Raw genomic sequence first — 20,959 nt, 5'->3', positions numbered from 1 at the left:
AGGAGGCCTGCGTCTTGTGACCGTAGCGTACGTGTAGGTATGTACGGCAGGACCAAATTGGAAAGATAGGTAGGAGCAAGCCCATGTAATGCTTTGTAGGTTAGCAGTAAAACCTTGAAATCAGCCCTTGCCTTAACAGGAAGCCAGTGTAGGGAGGCTAGCACTGGAGTAATATGATCACATTTTGGGGTTCTAGTCAGGATTCTAGCAGCCGTATTTAGCACTAACTGAAGTTTGTTTAGTGCTTTATCCGGGTAGCCGGAAAGTAGAGCATTGCAGTAGTCCAGCCTAGAAGTAACAAAAGCATGGATTAATTTTTCTGCCTAATTTTTGGACAGAAAGTTTCAGATTTTTGCAATGTTACGTAGATGGAAAAAAGCTGTCCTTGAAACAGTCTTGATATGTTCTTCAAAAGAGAGATCAGGGTCCAGAGTAACGCCGAGGTCCTTCACAGTTATATTTGAGACGACTGTACAACCATCCAGATTAATTGTCAGATTCAACAGAAGATCTCTTTGTTTCTTGGGACCTAGAACAAGCATCTCTGTTTTGTCCGAGTTTAAAAGTAGAAAGTTTGCAGCCATCCACTTCTTTATGTCTGAAACACAGGCTTCTAGCGAGGGCAATTTTGGGGCTTCACCATGTTTCATTGAAATGTACAGCTGTGTGTCGTCCGCATAGCAGTGAAATTTAACATTATGTTTTCGAATGACATCCCCAAGAGGTAAAATATATAGTGAAAACAATAGTGGTCCTAAAACGGAACCTTGAGGAACACCGAAATTTACAATTGATTTGTCAGAGGACAAACCATTCACAGAGACAAACTGATATCTTTCCGACAGATAAGATCTAAACCAGGCCAGAACTTGTCCATGTAGACCAATTTGGGTTTCCAATCTCTCCAGAAGAATGTGGTGATCGATGGTATCAAAAGCAGCACTAAGATCTAGGAGCACGAGGACAGATGCAGAGCCTCGGTCTGACGTCATTAAAAGGTCGTTTACCACCTTCACAAGTGCAGTCTCAGTGCTATGATGGGGTCTAAAACCAGACTGAAGCGTTTCGTATACATTGTTTGTCTTCAGGAAGGCAGTGAGTTGCTGCGCAACAGCTTTTTCAAAATGTTTTGAGAGGAATGGAAGATTCGATATAGGCCGATTTTATTTTTTTATCATTTCTGGGTCAAGATTCGGCTTTTTCAAGAGAGGCTTTATTACTGCCACTTTTAGTGAGCTTGGTACACATCCGGTGGATAGAGAGCCGTTTATTATGTTCAACATAGGAGGGCCAAGCACAGGAAGCAGCTCTTTCAGTAGTTTAGTTGGAATAGGGTCCAGTATGCAGCTTGAGGGTTTAGAGGCCATGATTATTTTCATCATTGTGTCAAGAGATATAGTACTAAAACACTTTAGTGTCTCCCTTGATCCTAGGTCCTGGCAGAGTTGTGCAGACTCAGGACAACTGAGCTTTGGAGGAATACACAGATTTAAAGAGGAGTCCGTAATTTGCTCATCAACCAGTAGTGATGATCCATGGCACGGAGCCTGCAGTGAAGGTCCCCAGTCCGGAACCTACAGAGACGCTCTTCAGTCCGGAGCCTCCAGCGACGCTCTTCAGTCCGGAGCCTCTAGTGACGCTTCTCAGCCTGGAGCCTCCAGCGACGCCTCCCAGTCCGGAGCCTCCAGCGACGGTCTGCACCCCGAGCCTCCAGCGACGGTCTGCACCCCGAGCCTCCAGCGACGGTCTGCAGCCCCGAGCCTCCAGCGACGGTCTGCAGCCCCGAGCCTCCAGCGACGGCCTGCAGCCCCGAGCCTCCAGCGACGGCCTGCAGCCCTGAGCCTCCAGCGGCGGCCTGCAGCGGCGGCCTGCAGCCCCGAGCCTTCAGCGGCGGCCTGCAGCCCCGAGCCTTCAGCGGCGGCCTGCAGCCCCGAGTCTTCAGCGGCGGTCTTTAGCCCCAAGTTTTCAGCGGCGGTTGGTGGTCCGAAGCATCCGGCGAGGATCCATGGTCTGGTTCCTCCGGACATACAGAAGTGGGGGGATCAGCGGGGGTACCACGCCCGGAACAAAAGCCGCCGCCATAGACAGTTGTCACCCACCCTACCCTCCCTTTGTTGTTTTTTTAGGCGCGGTCGGAGTCCGCACCTTTGGGGGGGTACTGTCACGTCCTGACCATAGTGAGTGGTTATTTTCTATGGTGGAGTAGGTCAGGGCGTCACAGGGGGTGTTTGTCTGTTTTTGTATGTCTATGTTAAGTTTCTAGTTTTGCATTTCTATGTTGGTGTTTGGCATGACCTCCAATTAGAGGCAGCAGGTTGTCGTTGTCTCTAATTGGAGGTCCTATTTAAGTTGATGTTTGTTTCACATATGTTTGTGGGTGTATTTGATCCTCCTGCGTCATGGTTTGTTGTTTTGTGTATCTTTTGAAGTGTTTAATTGTTGCATTCGGTTTCACTGGTTAATTGGGGATAGAATCCCACTGGCGGGAAATTCAAAACAGCAAAAATCTAATAATTTCAATTTCTCAAACAATCAACTATTTTACACCATTTGAAAGATAAACATCTCCTTAACCTCTTACATCTAGACGTTCCGCTAGCGGAACACCTGCTCCAATATCCAATGATAGGCGTGGCGCGAATTACAAATACCTCAAAAATACAAAAACTTCAATTTTTCAAACATATGACTATTTCACAGCATTTTAAAGACAAGACTCTCCTTTATCTAACCACACTGTCCAATTTCAAAAAGGCTTTACAGCGAAAGCAAAACATTAGATTATGTCAGCAGAGTACCAAGCCAGAAATAATCAGACACCCATTTTTCAAGCTAGCATATAATGTCACAAAAAACAAAACCACAGCTAAATGCAGCACTAACCTTTGATGATCTTCATCAGATGACAACCCTAGGACATTATGTTATACAATGCATGCATGTTTTGTTCAATCAAGTTCATATTTATATCAAAAACCAGCTTTTTACATTAGCATGTGACGTTCAGAACTAGCATACCCCCCGCAAACTTCCGGTGAATTTACTAAATTACTCACGATAAACGTTCACAAAAAACATAACAATTATTTTAAGAATTATAGATACAGAACTCCTCTATGCACTCGATATGTCCGATTTTAAAATAGCTTTTCGGTGAAAGCACATTTTGCAATATTCTCAGTAGATAGCCCAGCCATCACGGCTAGCCATTTAGACACCGACCAAGTTTAGCCCTGATCAAACTCCGATTTACTATTACAAAAGTTTCATTACCTTTGTTGTCTTCGTCAGAATGCACTCCCAGGACTGCTACTTCAATAACAAATGTTGGTTTGGTCCAAAATAATCCATCGTTATATCCGAATAGTGGCGTTTTGTTCGTGTGTTCCAGACACTATCCGAAATGGTAAAGAAGGGTCGTGCGCATGGCGCAATTCGTGACAAAAAAAATCTAAATATTCCATTACCGTACTTCGAAGCATGTCAACCGCTGTTTAAAATCAATTTTTATGCCATTTTTCTTGTAGAAAAGCGATAATATTCCGACCGGGAATCTCCTTTTCGGCAAACAGAGGAAAAAAATCACAAAGACGGGGGCGGCCAGGTCACGCGCCTAAGCCCACAGTCCCTTGATCGGCCACTTGAGAAAGGCGATAATGTGTTTCAGCCTGGGGCTGGGATGACGACATTCAGGTTTTTCCCGGGCTCTGAGCGCCTATGGACGACGTAGGAAGTGTCACGTTAGAGCAGAGATCCTTAGTAAAAGATAGAGATGGCAAAGAAGTTCCAGAAATGGTCAGACAGGCCACTTCCTGTAAAGGAATCTCTCAGGTTTTGACCTGCCATTTGAGTTCTGTTATACTCACAGACACCATTCAAACAGTTTTAGAAACTTTAGGGTGTTTTCTATCCATATATAATAAGTATATGCATATTCTAGTTACTGGGTAGGATTAGTAACCAGATTAAATCGGGTACGTTTTTTATCCAGCCGTGAAAATACTGCCCCCTAGCCATAAGAGGTTAATCGAACCACATTGTCCGATTTCAAAGAGGCTTTACGGCATAAAGTTAGATTATGTTAGGAGAGTACATAGCCAAAAAAGTACACACATCCATTTTCAATTCAAGGACAGGCGTCACCAAACGCAGAAAACCAGCTAAAATTATGCACTAACCTTTGACAATCTTCATCAGATGACACTCCTAGGACATTATGTTAGACAATACATGCATTTTTTGTTCTATCAAGTTCATATTTATATCCAAAAACAGCATTTTACATCGGCGCGTGTCGTTGAGAAAATGTGTCTCCCCCAAAACTGCCAGTGAATTTACAAAAAATACTCATTATAAAACGTGGTTAAAGTATTAAACTGTTATTCAAAGGATTATAGATTAACATCTCCTGAATGCAACCGCATTGACAGATTTCAAAATAACTTTACTGGGAAAGCACACTTTGCAATAATCTGAGTACTCTGCTCAGAAAAATACACTGCGCAATACAGATAGCCGCCATGTTGGAATTATCTAAAATCATAAATAACATTAGAAATATTCCCTTACCTTGAATAATCTTCATCAGAAGGCACTTCCAGGAATCTCAGGTCCACAACAAATTTTTTTTTTTTTTCGATGAAATTCATAATTTATGTCCAAATAACTCCATGTTGTTCCGTGTTGTTAGCACGTTCGGTAGGCTACTCAAAATGTAGGGCGCAGGAGGGAAAAGTCACGACGAAAAGTGAAAAAAAAATCTATTTACGTTCGTTCAAACATGTCAAACGTTGTTTAGCATCAATCTTTAGGGCCATTTTTAACGTGAAACATCAGTAATATTTCAACCGGACCTTTCCTGTGTCTTGATAAACGTTTTGAAAAAGGTCTCATCTCACATAAACGCGCATGAACGCGCAATAATGAAGTGACGACATCCCAGGGACATCAACTTCCCTTCCTTCTCATCCGGTCTCTGTTCATCATAGACGCTTCAAACAACTTTATAAAGACTGTTGACATCTAGTGGAAGCCATAGGAAGTGCAAAATGAATCCTTTGTCACTGTGTTTTATTGGCAATGACTTGAAAATAGTACAGCCACAAGATTTTCATTTCCTGCTTGTATTTTTTCTCAGGTTTTTGCCTGCCATATGAGTTCTGTTATACTTAGAGACACCATTCAAACAGTTTTAGAAACTTCAGAGTGTTTTCTATCCAAATCTACTAATAATATGCATATTCTATTTTCTGGGCCAGAGTAGTAACCTGTTTAAATTGGGTACGTTTTTCATCCGGCTGTGAAAATACTGCCCCCTAGCCCCTAGAGGTTAAATAAATATGTGGAACTACGAAAACGCTGCATCTTGGTCCGCTCCTTCTAACAGCTGTGACAGAGGCCTATACTGAAGTCTTTTCAACCAGGTTTTGCCCACTGGGGGCGTGGTTTCATGGATGCCAAGGGAGGCCAGGCTTCCCCCAAAAAACTGACCAAGGGGAAAAAAATACAATGTCTCGGTGTTTCATAATTTTCCTTCACTTTGCAAGAGGCTGAATGTACTGTATCTCACCGGAGAAAGCATCTGAGCGAGTGAAACAGCGCCCCACTGTCTCTATGTGTAGGCCATCTATCTGATGCTCCTCTGGTCAAAAATAGTATGACATTGTTGCCTCCCGTAGCATTGAATGCAAGGGAAACCAGATAGCATTTGGCCTCCCTTGATAAAACAAGTATAAAATAATAGTCAATCAGCGTTGAGCTAAACTGGGTGAGTTCAACTGAATGGTCCTGGCGGTCTCCAAAAAAGGGAAGCCAGTTTGGATATCGGTTCACTCCTATCACATGGCATTGAGAGCACATGTCATTGACAGACGCAACTTGAATTATTGCATCTCGTTGTGTTGTTGTCCCCAAGTGGCTAGCTAGCTAGCTAAAATTGGCCCTTTCCTAAATTAGCCACAGATGGAGATAGGGCTTTGGGCTTCTGGATTCTGATCTAACCATAAATTCATACATTGTGCCCCTGGCCTGAGAGGATGGAAGTTCAATATGTAGATATTGTAAATGTACTATGAGAAGGCTAATGTTAACTAGCTAACGTTGCCCATGAAAGGAAGTTAGGCTAGTAAGCAAGCATTTTAGCCAGGTAGCCGAGGACAACAGAAAATAAAAGCATGTACTGTACAACAGAGTCATAGACCGTTTCCTCAAAAATGAAAGAGAGGAGGACGGCATTGGCGTTTCTCTACAAGTAGGGTGAGTCAAAATTGTTTTTCTACTTGCAGGAATGCATACATACACACAAATAAAATAAAATGTTATTGGTTACATACACGTGATTAGCAGATGTTATTGCGGGTGTAGCGAAATGCTTGTGCATCTAGCTCCTACAGTGCAGTAATATCTAACAAGTAATATCTAACAAATTACACAACATTTACCCAATACACACACATCTAAGTAGGAATGAATTAAGACTATATACATATGGACGAGCGATATCAGAGCGGAACAGACTAAGATACAGTAGAATAGTATAGAATACAGTATATACATATGAGATGAGTAATGCAAGATATGTAAACATTATTAACTAAGATACTGTAGAATAGTATAGAAAACAGTATATACATATGAGATGAGTAATGCAAGATATGTTAACATTATTAAGTGACTAAGATACTGTAAAATAGTATAGAATACAGTATATACATATGAGATGAGTAATTCCAGATATGTTAACATTATTAAAGTGACTAGGGTTCCATTTCATAAAGTGGCCAGTGATTTCTAGTCTATGCCTATAGGCAGCAGCCTCTAATGTGCTAGTGATGGCTGTTTAACAGTCTGATGGCCTTGAGATAGAAGCTGTTTTTCAGTCTCTCGGTCCCAGCTTTGATGCACCTGTACTGACCTCGCCTTCTGGATGATAACAGGGTGAACAGGCAGAGGCTCGGGTGGTTGATGTCCTTGATTATCTTTTTGGCCTTCCTGTGACATTGGGTGCTGTAGGTGTGCTGGAGGGAGGGTAGTTTGCCCCCGGTAATGTGTTGGGCAGACCGCACCACCCTCTGGAGAGCCCTGCGGTTGCGGGCTGTGTAGTTGCCGTACCAGGTGGTGATACAGCCCGACAGGATGCTTTCAATTGTGCATCTGTAAAAGTTTGTGAGGGTTTTAGGTGACAAGACAAATTTCTTTAGCCTCCTGAGATTGAAGAGGCTCTGTTGCGCCTTCTTCACCACACCATCTGTGTGGGTGGTCATTTCAGTTTGTCAGTGATGTGTACGCCAAGGATCTTGAACCTTTCCACCTTCTCCACTGCGGTCCCATCGACGTAGATAGGGGGGTACCCTCTGCTGTTTCCTAAAGTCCACGATCATCTCCTTTATTTTGTTGACGTTGAGTGAGAGGTTGTTTTCCAGACACCACAGTCCCAGAGCCCTCACCTCCTCCCTGTAGGCTGTCTCGTCATCGTTGGTAATCAAGCCTACTACTACTACTATCAAGCCTACTACTGTTGTGTCATCTGCAAACTTGATGATTGAGTTGGAGGCGTGCTTGGCCACGCAGTCATGGGTAAACAGGGAGTACACAAGGCTGGGCGCGCACCCTTGTGGGGCCCCAGTGTTGAGGATCAGCGGAGTGAAGGTGATGTTTCCTACCTTCACCACCTGGGGGCGGCCCGTCAGGAAGTCCAGGACCCAGTTGCACAGGGCGGGGTTCAGACCCAGGGCCTCGAGCTTAATGATGAGCTTGGAGGGTACTATGGTGTTGAATGCTGAGCTGTAGTCAATGAACAGCATTCTTACATAGGTATTCCTCTTGTCCAGATGGGACAGGGCAGTGTGCAGAGTGATGGCGATTGCATCGTCTGTCGATCTATTGGGGCAGTAAGCAAATTGAAGTGGGTCTAGGGTGGCAGGTTAGGTAGAGGTGATATGATCCTTGACTAGTCTCTCAAAGCACTTCATGATGACAGAGATGAGTGCTACAGGGCGATAGTCATTAAGTTCAGTTACCTTTGACTTCTTGGGTACAGGAAGACTGGTGGACATCTTGAAGCATGTGGGGACAGCAGACTGGGATAGGGAGACACACACATACACACACACACAGAGAAATCAGAACCACGGACAGCCACATCATATTTAGCTTATGTTGATTGGACTAAATCGTTGTTGGTATCTTTTAGTTGTCAATGTATTAGAATAAGCAGAGGTGATTTGATGATGAAATGGTGCTGGAATAGTGGAGGCAGCTCCTGTTTTCTTTGCGACTTGCGCTAACTCTCTGTGGTTCTAAATCAATAGTAGTTTAGTGGTCTGAAAATGTGGGAAACAACTTGCTTGACCATGCTGTAGGTCATGTAACTGTTTTGTTGCATGCAATATGCTTTGACAACTTCACCAGACAGAGGTCGCTCTCCAGTTTTGTGATGAAACAAAGGTGTGGTTGATTTTATTCTTCATTGTGTCTTCTTATTGTCTCGGCCTTAGGCCCATCCTATATTTACAAAAGTATGTGGAAACCCCTTGAAATTAGTAGATTCAGCCACACTCGTTGCTAACAGGTGTGTCCGTGGAAACGCGTTCTCTGGAGTGCGTCACCATCTGGCAGTTCGACGGATGAATCTTGGTTTGGTGGATGCCAGGAGAACGCTACCTGCCCCAATGCAAAGTGGCAACTGTAAAGTTTGGTGGAGGAGGAATAATGGTCTGGGGCTGTTTTTCATGGTTTCAGCATGACATTGCCTCTGTGCACAAAGCGAGGTCCAAACAGACATGGTTTGTCGAGGTCGGTGTGGAAGAATTTGACTGGCCTGCACAGAGGCCTGACCTCAACCACATAGAACACCTTTGGGATGAATTGGAATGCCGACAGGTGTAATCTCCTAACATCAGTGCCCAACCTCACTAATGCTCTTGTGGCTGAATGGAAGCAAGTCCCCGCAGCAATTACATTTTAGTAATTTAGCAGACGCATACAGTAGCATACATTTCATACATTTTTTTTGTTTTGTTGTACTGGCACCCCGTGGGAATCAAACCCACAACCCTGGCGTTGCACACACCATGCTCTACCACTGAGCCACAGGGAAGACCCCCCAAGCAATGTTCCAACATCTAGTAGACAGCCTTCCAGAAGAGTGGAGACTGCTTTTTTTGGAGCAAAGGGGGGACCAACTCCATATTAATGCCCATGATTTTGGAAGAGATGTTCGAAGAGCAGGTGTGCACATACTTTTGGTCATGTAGTGTATATATCACGGTCACAAGGCATAGGGTTATAGAGCAAACAAGGCAATTATCACAACACATAGGTTGTTGTAATATGGCTTTTTGGGGGGGCATCCCTACTGCTCTATAGTAACTGATCCGTCGTCAGCATTGTGAAATATATATTTTTTTATATAGAAAGGTTTTAATATAGAAAACTTATCTGAGAGCAGCGCTGGCTTTCTTTCGATCCTATCAGTATCGACACATGCTCCAAAGACGCACTTAGCAAACGCTCTCTCTCCGTGGTGTTTTGGAAAACGCATGTTACATCTTCGGCTGTTGTTGGAACGACGTGTTTAAAACACTCGTAAGCAAGTTCCGTCGCTATCGCGAAAGGGCCATGGTCTACCTGAAGGCCTATAATGATGAGAGGGATGCCAAGCTAAACTAAGCCTTGACACCAAACACATTGCATATGATCTAACAACAGACAGACAAATTGCCATTGCTTGTAGGCTAAGACGTTTTTCCTTATAGCCTACATGATACAAATCTATCCGTATTTTCCTAAATCTTCAAGAGTTCCTATCAAATTTCTTGTTCATTTCATTCCCAGTCCTCTAGAGGGAGTTTCATTGGAATGTCGAAAGGAGGGGCTATTCTCATGCATCCGCGGACAGATGTTACAACGAGCAGGGAAAGCGGTGTCCGCCGATATAGAGCGCAATCCGAGGCTCATAACCGGGGCAAATTAACCCAATTCCGTTATTTTGTGATGAGAGACTGCAACGAACAAAAATAATACCACGTTTTTACGTGTTTTATTTGGACACATCTGTCCGCAGTTGGCGTCGTGCAGGGTCCGCCTCACGACGTCGAGCGAAGAGTTGACAACAGCCGGGAAACAGGCTAGAGGAGACACTGTGGAATATCCAGCGCCAGGAAAGGAGAGAGCGGACACGGGGCTGGATGTAACCGGATTTACCCTCCCCAGCGGTTCGCCATGGGGGAGACCAAAATTATCTATCATTTGGACGACCAGGAAACTCCGTACCTGGTCAAGTTGCCCATCGCTGCCGACAGGGTTACTCTTGCCGACTTCAAAAATGCCCTCAATAAACCCAACTATACATTTTTCTTCAAATCTATGGACGATGATTTCGGGTAAGACCATTGTGCAAAGTAACTTACTTTGCTGCTCTTCCATATAAATATGGGGCGTAGAAGGGGTGTATTTATCTTTCCTGTTATTGATACTGTTCGGTAGATACTGAGATTTTACATTCTCGTACTCATTCTCTGCGCCCCGCCTCTCCTGTCAATGTCACTTGATAGCCTAGACTTTTAGAGCGCCTTTACGCATAGCTAAAATACAGTAAATAGCTTTCCCACCAGGGTTTTGAATAGGCTACAAATATGTAATCCGATCTGATCAAATGGGATAGATTGTAGTTTATTTCATATATCAAGAGCGTCCATTTTGGAAATGGAGGACCCGGGTTATTGGCATCACTGAGGATACTGGGTGGGGGGCAGTGGTGCGGTTGGAAGTCAGATTTTTTTTATGAGGGACGGAGTTGTTCCAAACCCTTGCTTTTCTGTTAATGCCACATAGGAAGTGTTTATGGTTTCCGAGGTCTCCCCTCCCACCCCCTAAAAAACACAGACTATGCTTTGGGGAGGCTAGAGGGAAAAACGGGTCAATCGACAGCTTTTAATGGTGAGTTACTAAAGCGCACGGCTTTGCGTTTTCTCGGAAGAGCGGCCGTCCGTTGTGATCATTTTCGAGCATAAAAAGGATTTTACGAAATAACGAAACTTTGTGCTTGGAATGTTCCTAAATTCGATAGTTTACAGGGCAACTCCATCATGCGCACGAGACAGTAGTCCTCGGTTGTCACTAGTTACCACAGCCACAAAGTCATAAACACCGCCTATTCTACAATTGATCTTGTTAAAATGTGATTGTAAACCTAACCTTAACCACAGTGCTAACCTTATGCATAAGCCTAACCTTAATACTAAAAAGCAGATTTTTGTTTTCATTAAGTTTTAAGAATTTTGACTTTGACTGTGCCATCTAGTGGAAATCCTAGTTCTCCCCACACTCTGATTTACTGAGGGTATTGTCTGAGTCTGAGTTTGTGGATTTTACTGTTCCGTGCTCTGTAGAGACTGATTTAACAGTAGTAAAAAAAAATGCTTGGAAGAGGATGAACTTGATATTGTCCATTCCCACTGCCTTAGTTTTTCTTGAAAATTGAGGCTCCATTCTTGAAAATGGAGACTGGAAAGGGACCATGGAGAAGGTTTCTCTTTTGTGATCAATATAAAATTAGGTTTAATCTCCTTGCCCTCATAAATTCAACCGACATTGCAATGTGTGTGTGAGAGAGACAGAGCTTAGCTTGAATGTGTTGGAGAAAGATAAAATACATTTTGTGATCTGTGCTTATGGCTACTTTGTAGCATCTAGAAAGTTAGACTTGGAAATATTGTGGACAGGGATTGGGATTACCCTATTCATGGTTGATACCAAGACACAGACATACACACAGGCTAGACAAAGTGTGGTCAGCAAGTGGTATGGTTTCATCCTACTTCTGCCCAGCAGTGTACAGTGCCTTCGGAAAGTATTCAGACCCCTTGACTTTTTCCACATTTTGTTACATTACAGCCTTATTCTAAAGTGGATTAAATAAATAAAAAATCCTCATCAATCTACACACAATACCCCATAATGACAAAGCAAAAACAGGTTTTAAGACTTTTTGGAAATGTAAAACAGATACCTTTCTTACATACCTTTTCCGACCCTTTGCTATGAGGCTCAAAATTGAGCTCAGGTGCATCCTGTTTCCATTGTTTCCATTGATCATCATTGAGATGTTTCTACAGCTTGATTGTAGTCCTCTTGTGGTAAATTCAATTGATTGGACATGATTTGGAAAGGCACACACCTGTCTATATAATGTTCCACAGTTGACATTGCATGTCAGAGCAAAAACCAAGCCATGACGTCGAAGGAATTGTCCGTAGAGCTCCGAGACCGGATTGTGTTGAGGCACAGATCTGGGGAAGGGTAAACGTTTCTGCAGCATTGAAGGTCCCCAAGAACACAGTGGCCTCCATCATTCTTAAATGGAACTAAGTTTGGAACCACCAAGACTCTTCCTAGAGCTGACCACCTGGCCAAACGCCAAACTGAGCAATCGGGGGAGAAGGGTCTTGGTCAAGGAGGTGACCAAGAACCCAATGGTCACTCTGACAGAGCTCCAGAGTTCCTCTGTGGAGATGGAAGAATCTTCCAGAGGGACGACCATCTCTGCAGCACTTCACTAATCAGGCCTTTATGGTAGAGTGGCTAGACGGAAGCAACTCCTCAGTAAAAGGCACATGACAGCCCGCTTGGAGTTAGCCAAAAGGCACCTAAAGTATTCAGACCATGAGAAACAAGATTGAACTCTTTGGCCTGAAATGCCAAGCGTCACGTCTGAAGGAAACCTGGAACCATTCCTACGATGAAGCATGGTGGTGGCAGCATCATGCTGTGGGGATGTTTTTCAGTGACAGGGACTGGGAGACTAGTCAGGATCGAGGGAAAGATGAATGGAGCAAAGTACAGAGAGATCCTTGATGAAAACCTGCTCCCGAGCAGTCAGAACCTCTGACTGGGGCAAAGGTTTACCTTCAAACAGGACAATGACCCAAAGCACACAGCCTAGACAATGCAGGACTGGCTTCGGGACAAGTCTCTAAATGTCCTTGAGGGGCCCAGCCAGAGCTCGGACTTGAACCTGATCGAACATCTCTGGAGAGACCTGAAAATAGCTGTACAGTAACGCTCCCGATCCAACCTGACAGAGCTCGAGAGGATCTTTAGAGAATAATGTGAGAAACTCCCCAAATACAGGTGTGCCAAGCATGTAGCGTCATACCCAAGAAGACTCAAGGCTGTAATCGCTGCCAAAGGTGCTTCAGCAAAGTACTGAGCAAAGGGTCTGAATACTTATGTAAATATAATATTTCAGTTTTTATTTTTATAAATTTGCTTTGTCATTATGGGGTATTGTGTGTAGATTGATGAGGGGGAAAAACTATTTGATCCATTTTAGAGTAAGGCTGTAACATAATAAAATGTGGAAAAAGTCAAGGGGTCTGATTACTTTCTGAATGCACTGTATGTGTATATCAATTAGAGGTCGACCGATTAATCGGAATGGCCGATTAATTAGGGACGATTTCAAGTTTTCATAACAATCGGTAATCGGTATTTTTGGCCATTGATTTGCCGAATTTTGAATTTAAATAAATTATTTTTTATTTTATTTTTTATTTAAAAATAAATTATTTTTTTACACCTTTATTTAACTAGGCAAGTCAGATTAAGAACACATTCTTATTTTCAATGACGGCCTGGGAACGGAGGTTAACTGCCTTGTTCAGGGGCAGAACAACAGATTTTTACCTTGTCACCTCGGGGATTCGTTTTTGCAACCTTCCGGTTACTAGTCCAACGCTCTATCCACCTGCCTTACATTGCACTCCACGAGGAGCCTGCATGCTAGGCTGACTACTTGTTACGTGAGGGCAGCAAGAAGCCAAGGTAAGTTGCTAGCTAGCATTAAACTTATCTTATAAAAAACTGTCAATCTTAACATAATCACTAGTTAACTACACATGGTTGATGATATTACTAGTTTATCTAACGTGTCCTGCGTTGCATATAATCGATGCGGTGCCTTTTAATTTCTCATCGAATCACAGCCAACTTCGACAAACGGGTAATGATTTAACAAGCACATTTGCGAAAAAAGCACTGTCGTTGCACCAATGTACCTAACCATAAACATCAATGCCTTTCTTTAAAATCAATACACAAGTATATATTTTTAAACCTGCATATTTAGTTAATATTGCCTGCTAAGATGAATTTGTGTCACTTCTCTTGCGTTCCGTGCAAGCAGTCAGGGTATATACAGCAGTTTGGGCCGCCTGGCTCATTGCGAACATTTATTCCTAACAAAGGCCGTAATTAATTTGCCAGAATTGTACATAATTATGACATATAACATTGAAGGTTGTGCAATGTAACAGGAATATTTAGACTTAGGGATGCCACCCGTTAGATAAAATACGGAACGGTCCCGTATTTCACTGAAATAATAAACGTTTCGTTTTCGAAATGATAGTTTCCGGATTCGACCATATTAATTACCCAAGGCTCGTATTTCTGTGTGTTATTATGTTATAATTAAGTCTATGATTTGATATTTGATAGAGCAGTCTGACTGAGCGATGGTAGGCAGCAGGCTCGCAGGCTCGTAACCATTCATTCAAACAGCACCTTCGTGCCTTTGCCAGCAGCACTTCGCAATTCTTCAAGCATTGCGCTGTTTATGACTTCAACCCCCGAGATTAGGCTGGTGTAATCGATGTGAAATGGCTAGCTAGCTAGTGGGTGCACGCTCATAGCGTTTCAAACGTCACTCGCTCTGAGACTTGGGAGTGGTTGTTCCCCTTGCTCTACATGGGTAACGCTGCTTCGAGGGTGGCTGTTGTCGATGTGTTCCTGGTTCGAGCCCAGGTAGGAGCGAGGAGAGGGACGGAAGCTATACTGTTACACTGGCAATACTAAAGTGCATATAAGAACATCCAATAGTCAAAGGTATATGAAATACAAATTGTATAGAGAGAAATAGTCCTATAATTCCTATAATAACTACAACCTAAAACTTCTTAGGTTGTAGTTAAAAGGAACCACCAGCTTTCATATGTTCTCATGTTCTGAGCAAGGAACTTAAACGTTCGCTTTTTTACATGGCACATATTGCACTTTTACTTTCTTCTCCAACACTTTGTTTTTGCATTATTTAAACCAAATTGAACATGTTTCATAATTTATTTGAGGCTAAATTGATAGTATTTATGTATTATATTAAGTTAAAATAAGTGTTCATTCAGTATTGTTGTAATTGTCATTATTACAAATAAATAAATAAAAATCGGCCGATTAATCGGTATCGGCCTTTTGCGGGTCCTCAAATAATCGGTATCGGCGGCGAAAAAAATCATAATCGGTCGACCTTTAATATCAATGTAACACCATGGAGGAGTAAAATAATAATGAAGTGGATGGCTCAGAAATAAAAATAATGCACATGTATATCAATGTAATACCATGGAGGAGTAAAATAACAATGAAGTGGATGGCTCAGAAATAAAAATAATGCACTTGAATTATTATACTCAGGTAAAAAGTAACCTTTTTACAGAATGGCATTAAAGAATTGCAGTTCCACATGTTTTTATTTATTTTTATTTCACCTTTATTTAACCAGGTAGGCTAGTTGAGAACAAGTTCTCATTTACAACTGCGACCTGGCCAAGATAAAGCATAGCAATTTGACACATACAACAACACAAAGTTACACATGGAATAAACAAAACATACAGTCAATAATACAGTAGAACAAAAGAAAACAAAAAGTTTATATACAGTGAGTGCAAATGAGGTAAGTTAAGGCAATAAATAGGCCATGGTGGCGAAGTAATTACAATATAGCAATTAAACACTGGAATGGTAGATGTGCAGAAGATGAATGTGCAAGTAGAGATACTGGGGTGCAAAGGAGCAAGATGATAAAAAAATAAATACAGTATGGGGATGGGGTAGGTAGATAGACTGGCTGTTTACAGATGGGCTATGTACAGGTGCAGTGATCTGTGAGCTGCTCTGTGGGAACATTGCTACTGCAACATGTTTACACAACCTTTTCACATGTGAGGAGCATAACACTATTTCACCCCCACATGTGAACTTACAATTCCACATTTGAAAGTTAGATTTTCACATGTCAATGTTTTTCACATGTGAACTTGTGATTTCACAGGTCAAACTACAATTCACGTTTGAGGTGAAAACAACATGTTATTCTCCTCACATGAGAAAAGGTGGTGTTAACTCTATTTAATACATGTGAAAATATGGTTTCACGTTCAATTAAAGCTCAACATGTGAAAACAGCCATTTCACATTTGAAACCGCACATTTCAAGTTTTTTTGTAAATGCAGGTCCTGCTTCTGCTGCAGACCTGTAGCTGATCAGGCAGAATTATTTGATGTGCTATTCCTCCCTTCCTTGCAGTAATCACTGATCTTACGGGCTTGAGCGGATTGGAAGCTATGGAGTGATATCCTTGCGCTCACCTATCCAATCGTTTTAGATTAGTGATTACTTTAAGGACTGAAGGATGCATTGGAGGATGGTATGTTAAATAAATACAAAAATGTATGTAAACAGAAGCCTGGTGTGGACCACTAGATCCTCACCATACCGCTCTAGACCCCCAACCAGGTACATCTATTTCTATAGTAGTGGATATTGTTTGTGTGTGTGTGTAGTGGAACAGAGTGCTCGCTCTCTCGCTCTGTCTCTCAGGAAGCTGACCTACTTTCCTCCCTTCTTCCTGTTTTATTTTCCTGTCTTCCCCTCTTCTCTGTCGACTTGAGACTATTTGCATATCAGATGTGTGCGCATGTACTGGGGAATAGGTTAGCTGTCTTTGTCTCTGTGTTTGTGTCTGGCCTCCTGTGGATTTTTAATCGTCTCTCGGTCCTATTTGTGTTGTTTATGGCTGGGAAGAAAAAAGGATGCCGACTCTGAACCTCAGAGATTATTACCCTCCCTTCCCCCCCTTTCACCTCTGTCCCTTCCCTCCTGCTCTCTTTTCCATCCTCCCTATTTTTCATAGCCCCTCCCTCCCTCCCTCCATCCGTGTGTGTCCAGAGCAGCATCCTTCTTATTTGTCCGTAGTAAATCTGATCAGGGAGTGCTTCACTGCTTTGCCACATCAGTGGAGTAGTCTGCACCTGCAGGCCTGGATAGATTAACCAGTCAAACAACCCATATCATGCTGTCCTGTGAGGCTTAGTTGGTAGAGCATGGCGCTTGCAAAGCCAGGATCGTATTTTCGATTCCTGCTGGGGCCACCCAATACAAAAAAGGATGCATGCACTACTGTAGGTCACTTTGGAACAAGGATGCATGCACTACTGTAGGTGTCTTTGGAACAAGGATGCATGCACTACTGTAGGTGTCTTTGGAACAAGGATGCATGCACTACTGTAGGTGTCTTTGGAACAAGGATGCATGCACTACTGTAGATTTCTTTGGAATAAGGATGCATGCACTACTGTAGGTGTCTTTGGAACAAGGATGAATGCACTACTGTAGGTTTCTTTGGAACAAGGATGCATGCACTACTGTAGGTGTCTTTGGAACAATGATGCATGCACTACTGTAGGTGTCTTTGGAAAACAGTTGCTATATTATTATTATGTTTTAACCAACTCACAGCACAGGCAAAGAGGTACACATTGGTAATAGCTAAAAACTGCTTGATTCAGAATGACAAACAATCATCATTGCAATGAGGTTACAACAAAACATTTTGGGGAGAGAGTCCATAAAGTGCTAATGTAATAAACCACAACTTCATGTGTCCTCTCCTTGTCTTAGAATGCACGCCAATACATTACCTAATTTTAAGAAGTATGCTAGTGTTCATATTGACCACCCATGAGTTGTCAATGTGTCATTCACAGAATGACCCAGCAGAGTCGAGGTAAAAATGTATTGTAGATATTTTTTTTTAACCAGTTAGGCCAGTTCAGAACAAGTTCTCATTTACAACTGCGACCTGGCCAAGATAAAGCAAAGCAGTGCGACACAAACAACAACACAGAGTTACCACATGGAATAAACAAGCGTACAGTCAATAACACAATAGGAAAAAAAAGGAAGTCTATATACAGTGTGTGCAAATGGTGTGAGGAGGTAAGGCAATAAAATGGCCATAGTAGCAAGTAATTACAAGGAAAGGCAGCCAAAGGAGGAATTGGCTTTGGGGGTGACCAGTGAGATATACCTGCTGGAGCGTGTGCTACTGGTGGGTGCTGCTATGGTGACGAGCGAGCTGAGACAAGTCGGGGCTTTACCCAGCAAACACTTGTAGATGACCTGGAGCCAGTGGGTTTGACGACGAGTATGAAGCAAGGGCCAGCCAACAAGAGCGTACAGGTCGCAGTGGTGGGTAGTATATGGGGCTTTGGTGACAAAATGGATGGCACTATGATAGACTGCATCCAGTTTGCTGAGTAGAGTGTTGGAGGCTATTTTGTAAATGACATCGCTGAAGTCAAGGATCGGTAGGATGGTCAGTTTTACGAGGGTATGTTTGGCAGCATGAGTGAAGGAAGCTTTGTTTGTGAAATAGGAAGCCGATTCTAGATGTCATTTTGGATAGGAGATGCTTAATGTGAGTCTGGAAGGAGAGTTTACAATCTAGCCAGACACCTAGGTATTTGTAGTTGTCCACATATTCTAGGTCAGAACCGTCCAGAGTAGTGATGCTGGTCGGGCGGGAGGATGCAGGCAGCAATCGGTTGAAGAGCATGCACTTAGTTTTACTAGCATTTAAAAGCAGTCGGAGGCTGGGGGGGCAAGATGTTGGCCGGGGTAGGGGTAGCCATGTGGAAAGCATGGCCAGCCGTGGAATAATGCTTATTGAAATTTTCGAATATCGTAGATCTATCGGTGGTGACAGTGTTTTTCCGATCCTCAGTGTAGTGGGCAGTTTGGAGGACGTGTTCTTATTCTCCATGGACTTTACAGTGTCCCAAAATGTTTTGGAATTAGTGCTACAGGAAGCAAATTTCTGTTTGAAAAAGCTAGCCTTAGCTTTCCTAACTGACTGAGTGTATTGGTTCCTGACTTCCCTGAAAGGATGCATATCGCGGAGGCTATTCGATGCTAATGCAGAACGCCACAGGATAGTTTTTGTGCTGGTCAAGGGCAGTCAAGTCTGGGGTGAACCAAGGGCTACATCTGTTCTTAGTTCTACATTTTTTGAATGGGGCATGCTTACTTAAAATGGTGAGGAAAGCACTTTTAAAGAACAACCAGGCATCCTCTACTGACGGGATGAGGTCAATATCCTTCCAGGATACTCGGGCCAGGTCGATTAGAAAGGCCTGAACAATGGTAAATCCTGTGCTGCTGGTGGATTAGTGCTCACTCAGTGCTAGAACAATGGTAAATCCTGTGCTGCTGGTGGATTATTGCTCACTCTGTGCTAGAACAATGGTAAATCCTGTGCTGCTGGTGGATTATTGCTCACTCTGTGCTAGAACAATGGTAAATCCTGTGCTGCTGCTGGATTAGTGCTCACTCAGTGCTAGAACAATGGTAAATCCTGTGCTGCTGCTGGATTAGTGCTCACTCAGTGCTAGAACAATGGTAAATCCTGTGCTGCTGCTGGATTAGTGCTCACTCAGTGCTAGAACAATGGTAAATCCTGTGCTGCTGCTGGATTAGTGCTCACTCAGTGCTAGAACAATGGTAAATCCTGTGCTGCTGCTGGATTAGTGCTCACTCAGTGCTAGAACAATGGTAAATCCTGTGCTGCTGCTGGATTAGTGCTCACTCTGTGCTAGAACAATGGTAAATCCTGTGCTGCTGGATTAGTGCTCACTCAGTGCTAGAACAATGGTAAAGCCTGTGCTGCTGCTGGATTAGTGCTCACTCAGTGCTAGAACAATGGTAAATCCTGTGCTGCTGGATTAGTGCTCACTCAGTGCTAGAACAATGGTAAATCCTGTGCTGCTGGATTAGTGCTCACTCAGTGCTAGAACAATGGTAAATCCTGTGCTGCTGGTGCTTCTGACCTCTTTTACAACGACATGGAGACCCTAAACCTCCCAGCTTGGCAGTGGGTTCAGAGGCTGAGTCAATGTCAATCACCACCACACTATGGAGAGTTAATATCCCTCACCGCTGCTGCTGTTAACTTGGAATCCCATGGACACACACATTAACGCACAGTTTGCTGTTCTGTTCTTATTCTGGAAATAGGAGAAAGGGAGCGAGTGAGTGTCAAAAAAGGTAGCATGAGATAGAGAGGAGAATATAGACCAGAGATAGAGGGGGAGAAACTGAGGGAGGGAGAATGAGATCACAGCTTGCTCAGGCCCGGGGGTCTCAGAGAAGTGAGTAAAAAGATTTTCGATGGGGGATAATCAGTTCTTAAGCATTTCATTTGCCTGCCCTGCGTGACTTAGGTAGCAGTCTGTGTGTGTATCCATTTGTATATCGAAAACCCTGCTGAGGCACTTTGTAGTTAATTAAAACACAACATTTCATGTCATTGTGTGGCCTCACAGCCCAAATAAGTTATTCACAGTGTTCAATTAACAGACACATCTCAACATCAGTTGTTCAGAGGAGACTGTATGAATCAGGCCTTCATGGTCGAATTGCTGAAAATAAACCACTATTAAAGGACACCAATAAGAAGAAGAGACTTGCTTGGGCCAAGAAACACAAGCAATGGACATTGAGATTTTTGGTTACAACCGCCGTGTCTTTGTGAGATGCAGAGTAGGTGAATGGATGGTCTCCGTATGTGTGGTTCCCACTGTGAAGCATGGAGGAGGTGGTGTGGGAGTGCTTTTCTGGTGACACTGTCTGTGATTTATTTAGAATTCAAGGCACGCTTAACCAGCATGTCTACCACAGCATTCTGCAGCGATACGCCATACCATCTGGTTTGCGATTAGTGGGACTATCATTTCGTTTTTCAACAGGACAATGACCCAACACACCTCCAGGCTGTATAAGGGCTATTTTACCAAGAAGGAGAGTGATGGAGTGCTGCATCAGATGACCTGGCCTCCACAA

General features: G+C 43.1%; 1 protein-coding gene across 4 annotated transcripts in view; it reads left to right on the top strand.

The window, feature by feature from the left end:
* The first annotated feature begins 9,867 nt into the window (after window positions 1-9,867).
* The window catches only part of LOC106612406 (segment polarity protein dishevelled homolog DVL-3), a 54,479-nt gene continuing 43,387 nt past the window's right edge, over window positions 9,868-20,959 (top strand). For 2 of the 4 annotated variants that reach the window (XM_014213505.2, XM_014213504.2), the window contains exon 1: window positions 9,868-10,382. In XM_014213505.2, the coding sequence (XP_014068980.1) occupies window positions 10,222-10,382 (161 nt within the window). In that variant the 5' untranslated portion in view covers window positions 9,868-10,221. The remainder of the gene's footprint in view (window positions 10,383-20,959) is intronic. The other 2 variants (XM_014213507.2, XM_014213506.2) reach the window with 1 other exon arrangement.

This window comes from Salmo salar, chromosome ssa09 (assembly GCF_905237065.1).
Source record: "Salmo salar chromosome ssa09, Ssal_v3.1, whole genome shotgun sequence".
Taxonomy (NCBI): domain Eukaryota; kingdom Metazoa; phylum Chordata; class Actinopteri; order Salmoniformes; family Salmonidae; genus Salmo; species Salmo salar.
The sequence above is the reverse complement of the archived record's forward strand: the minus strand, read 5'-3'. Positions and strand labels throughout refer to the sequence as shown.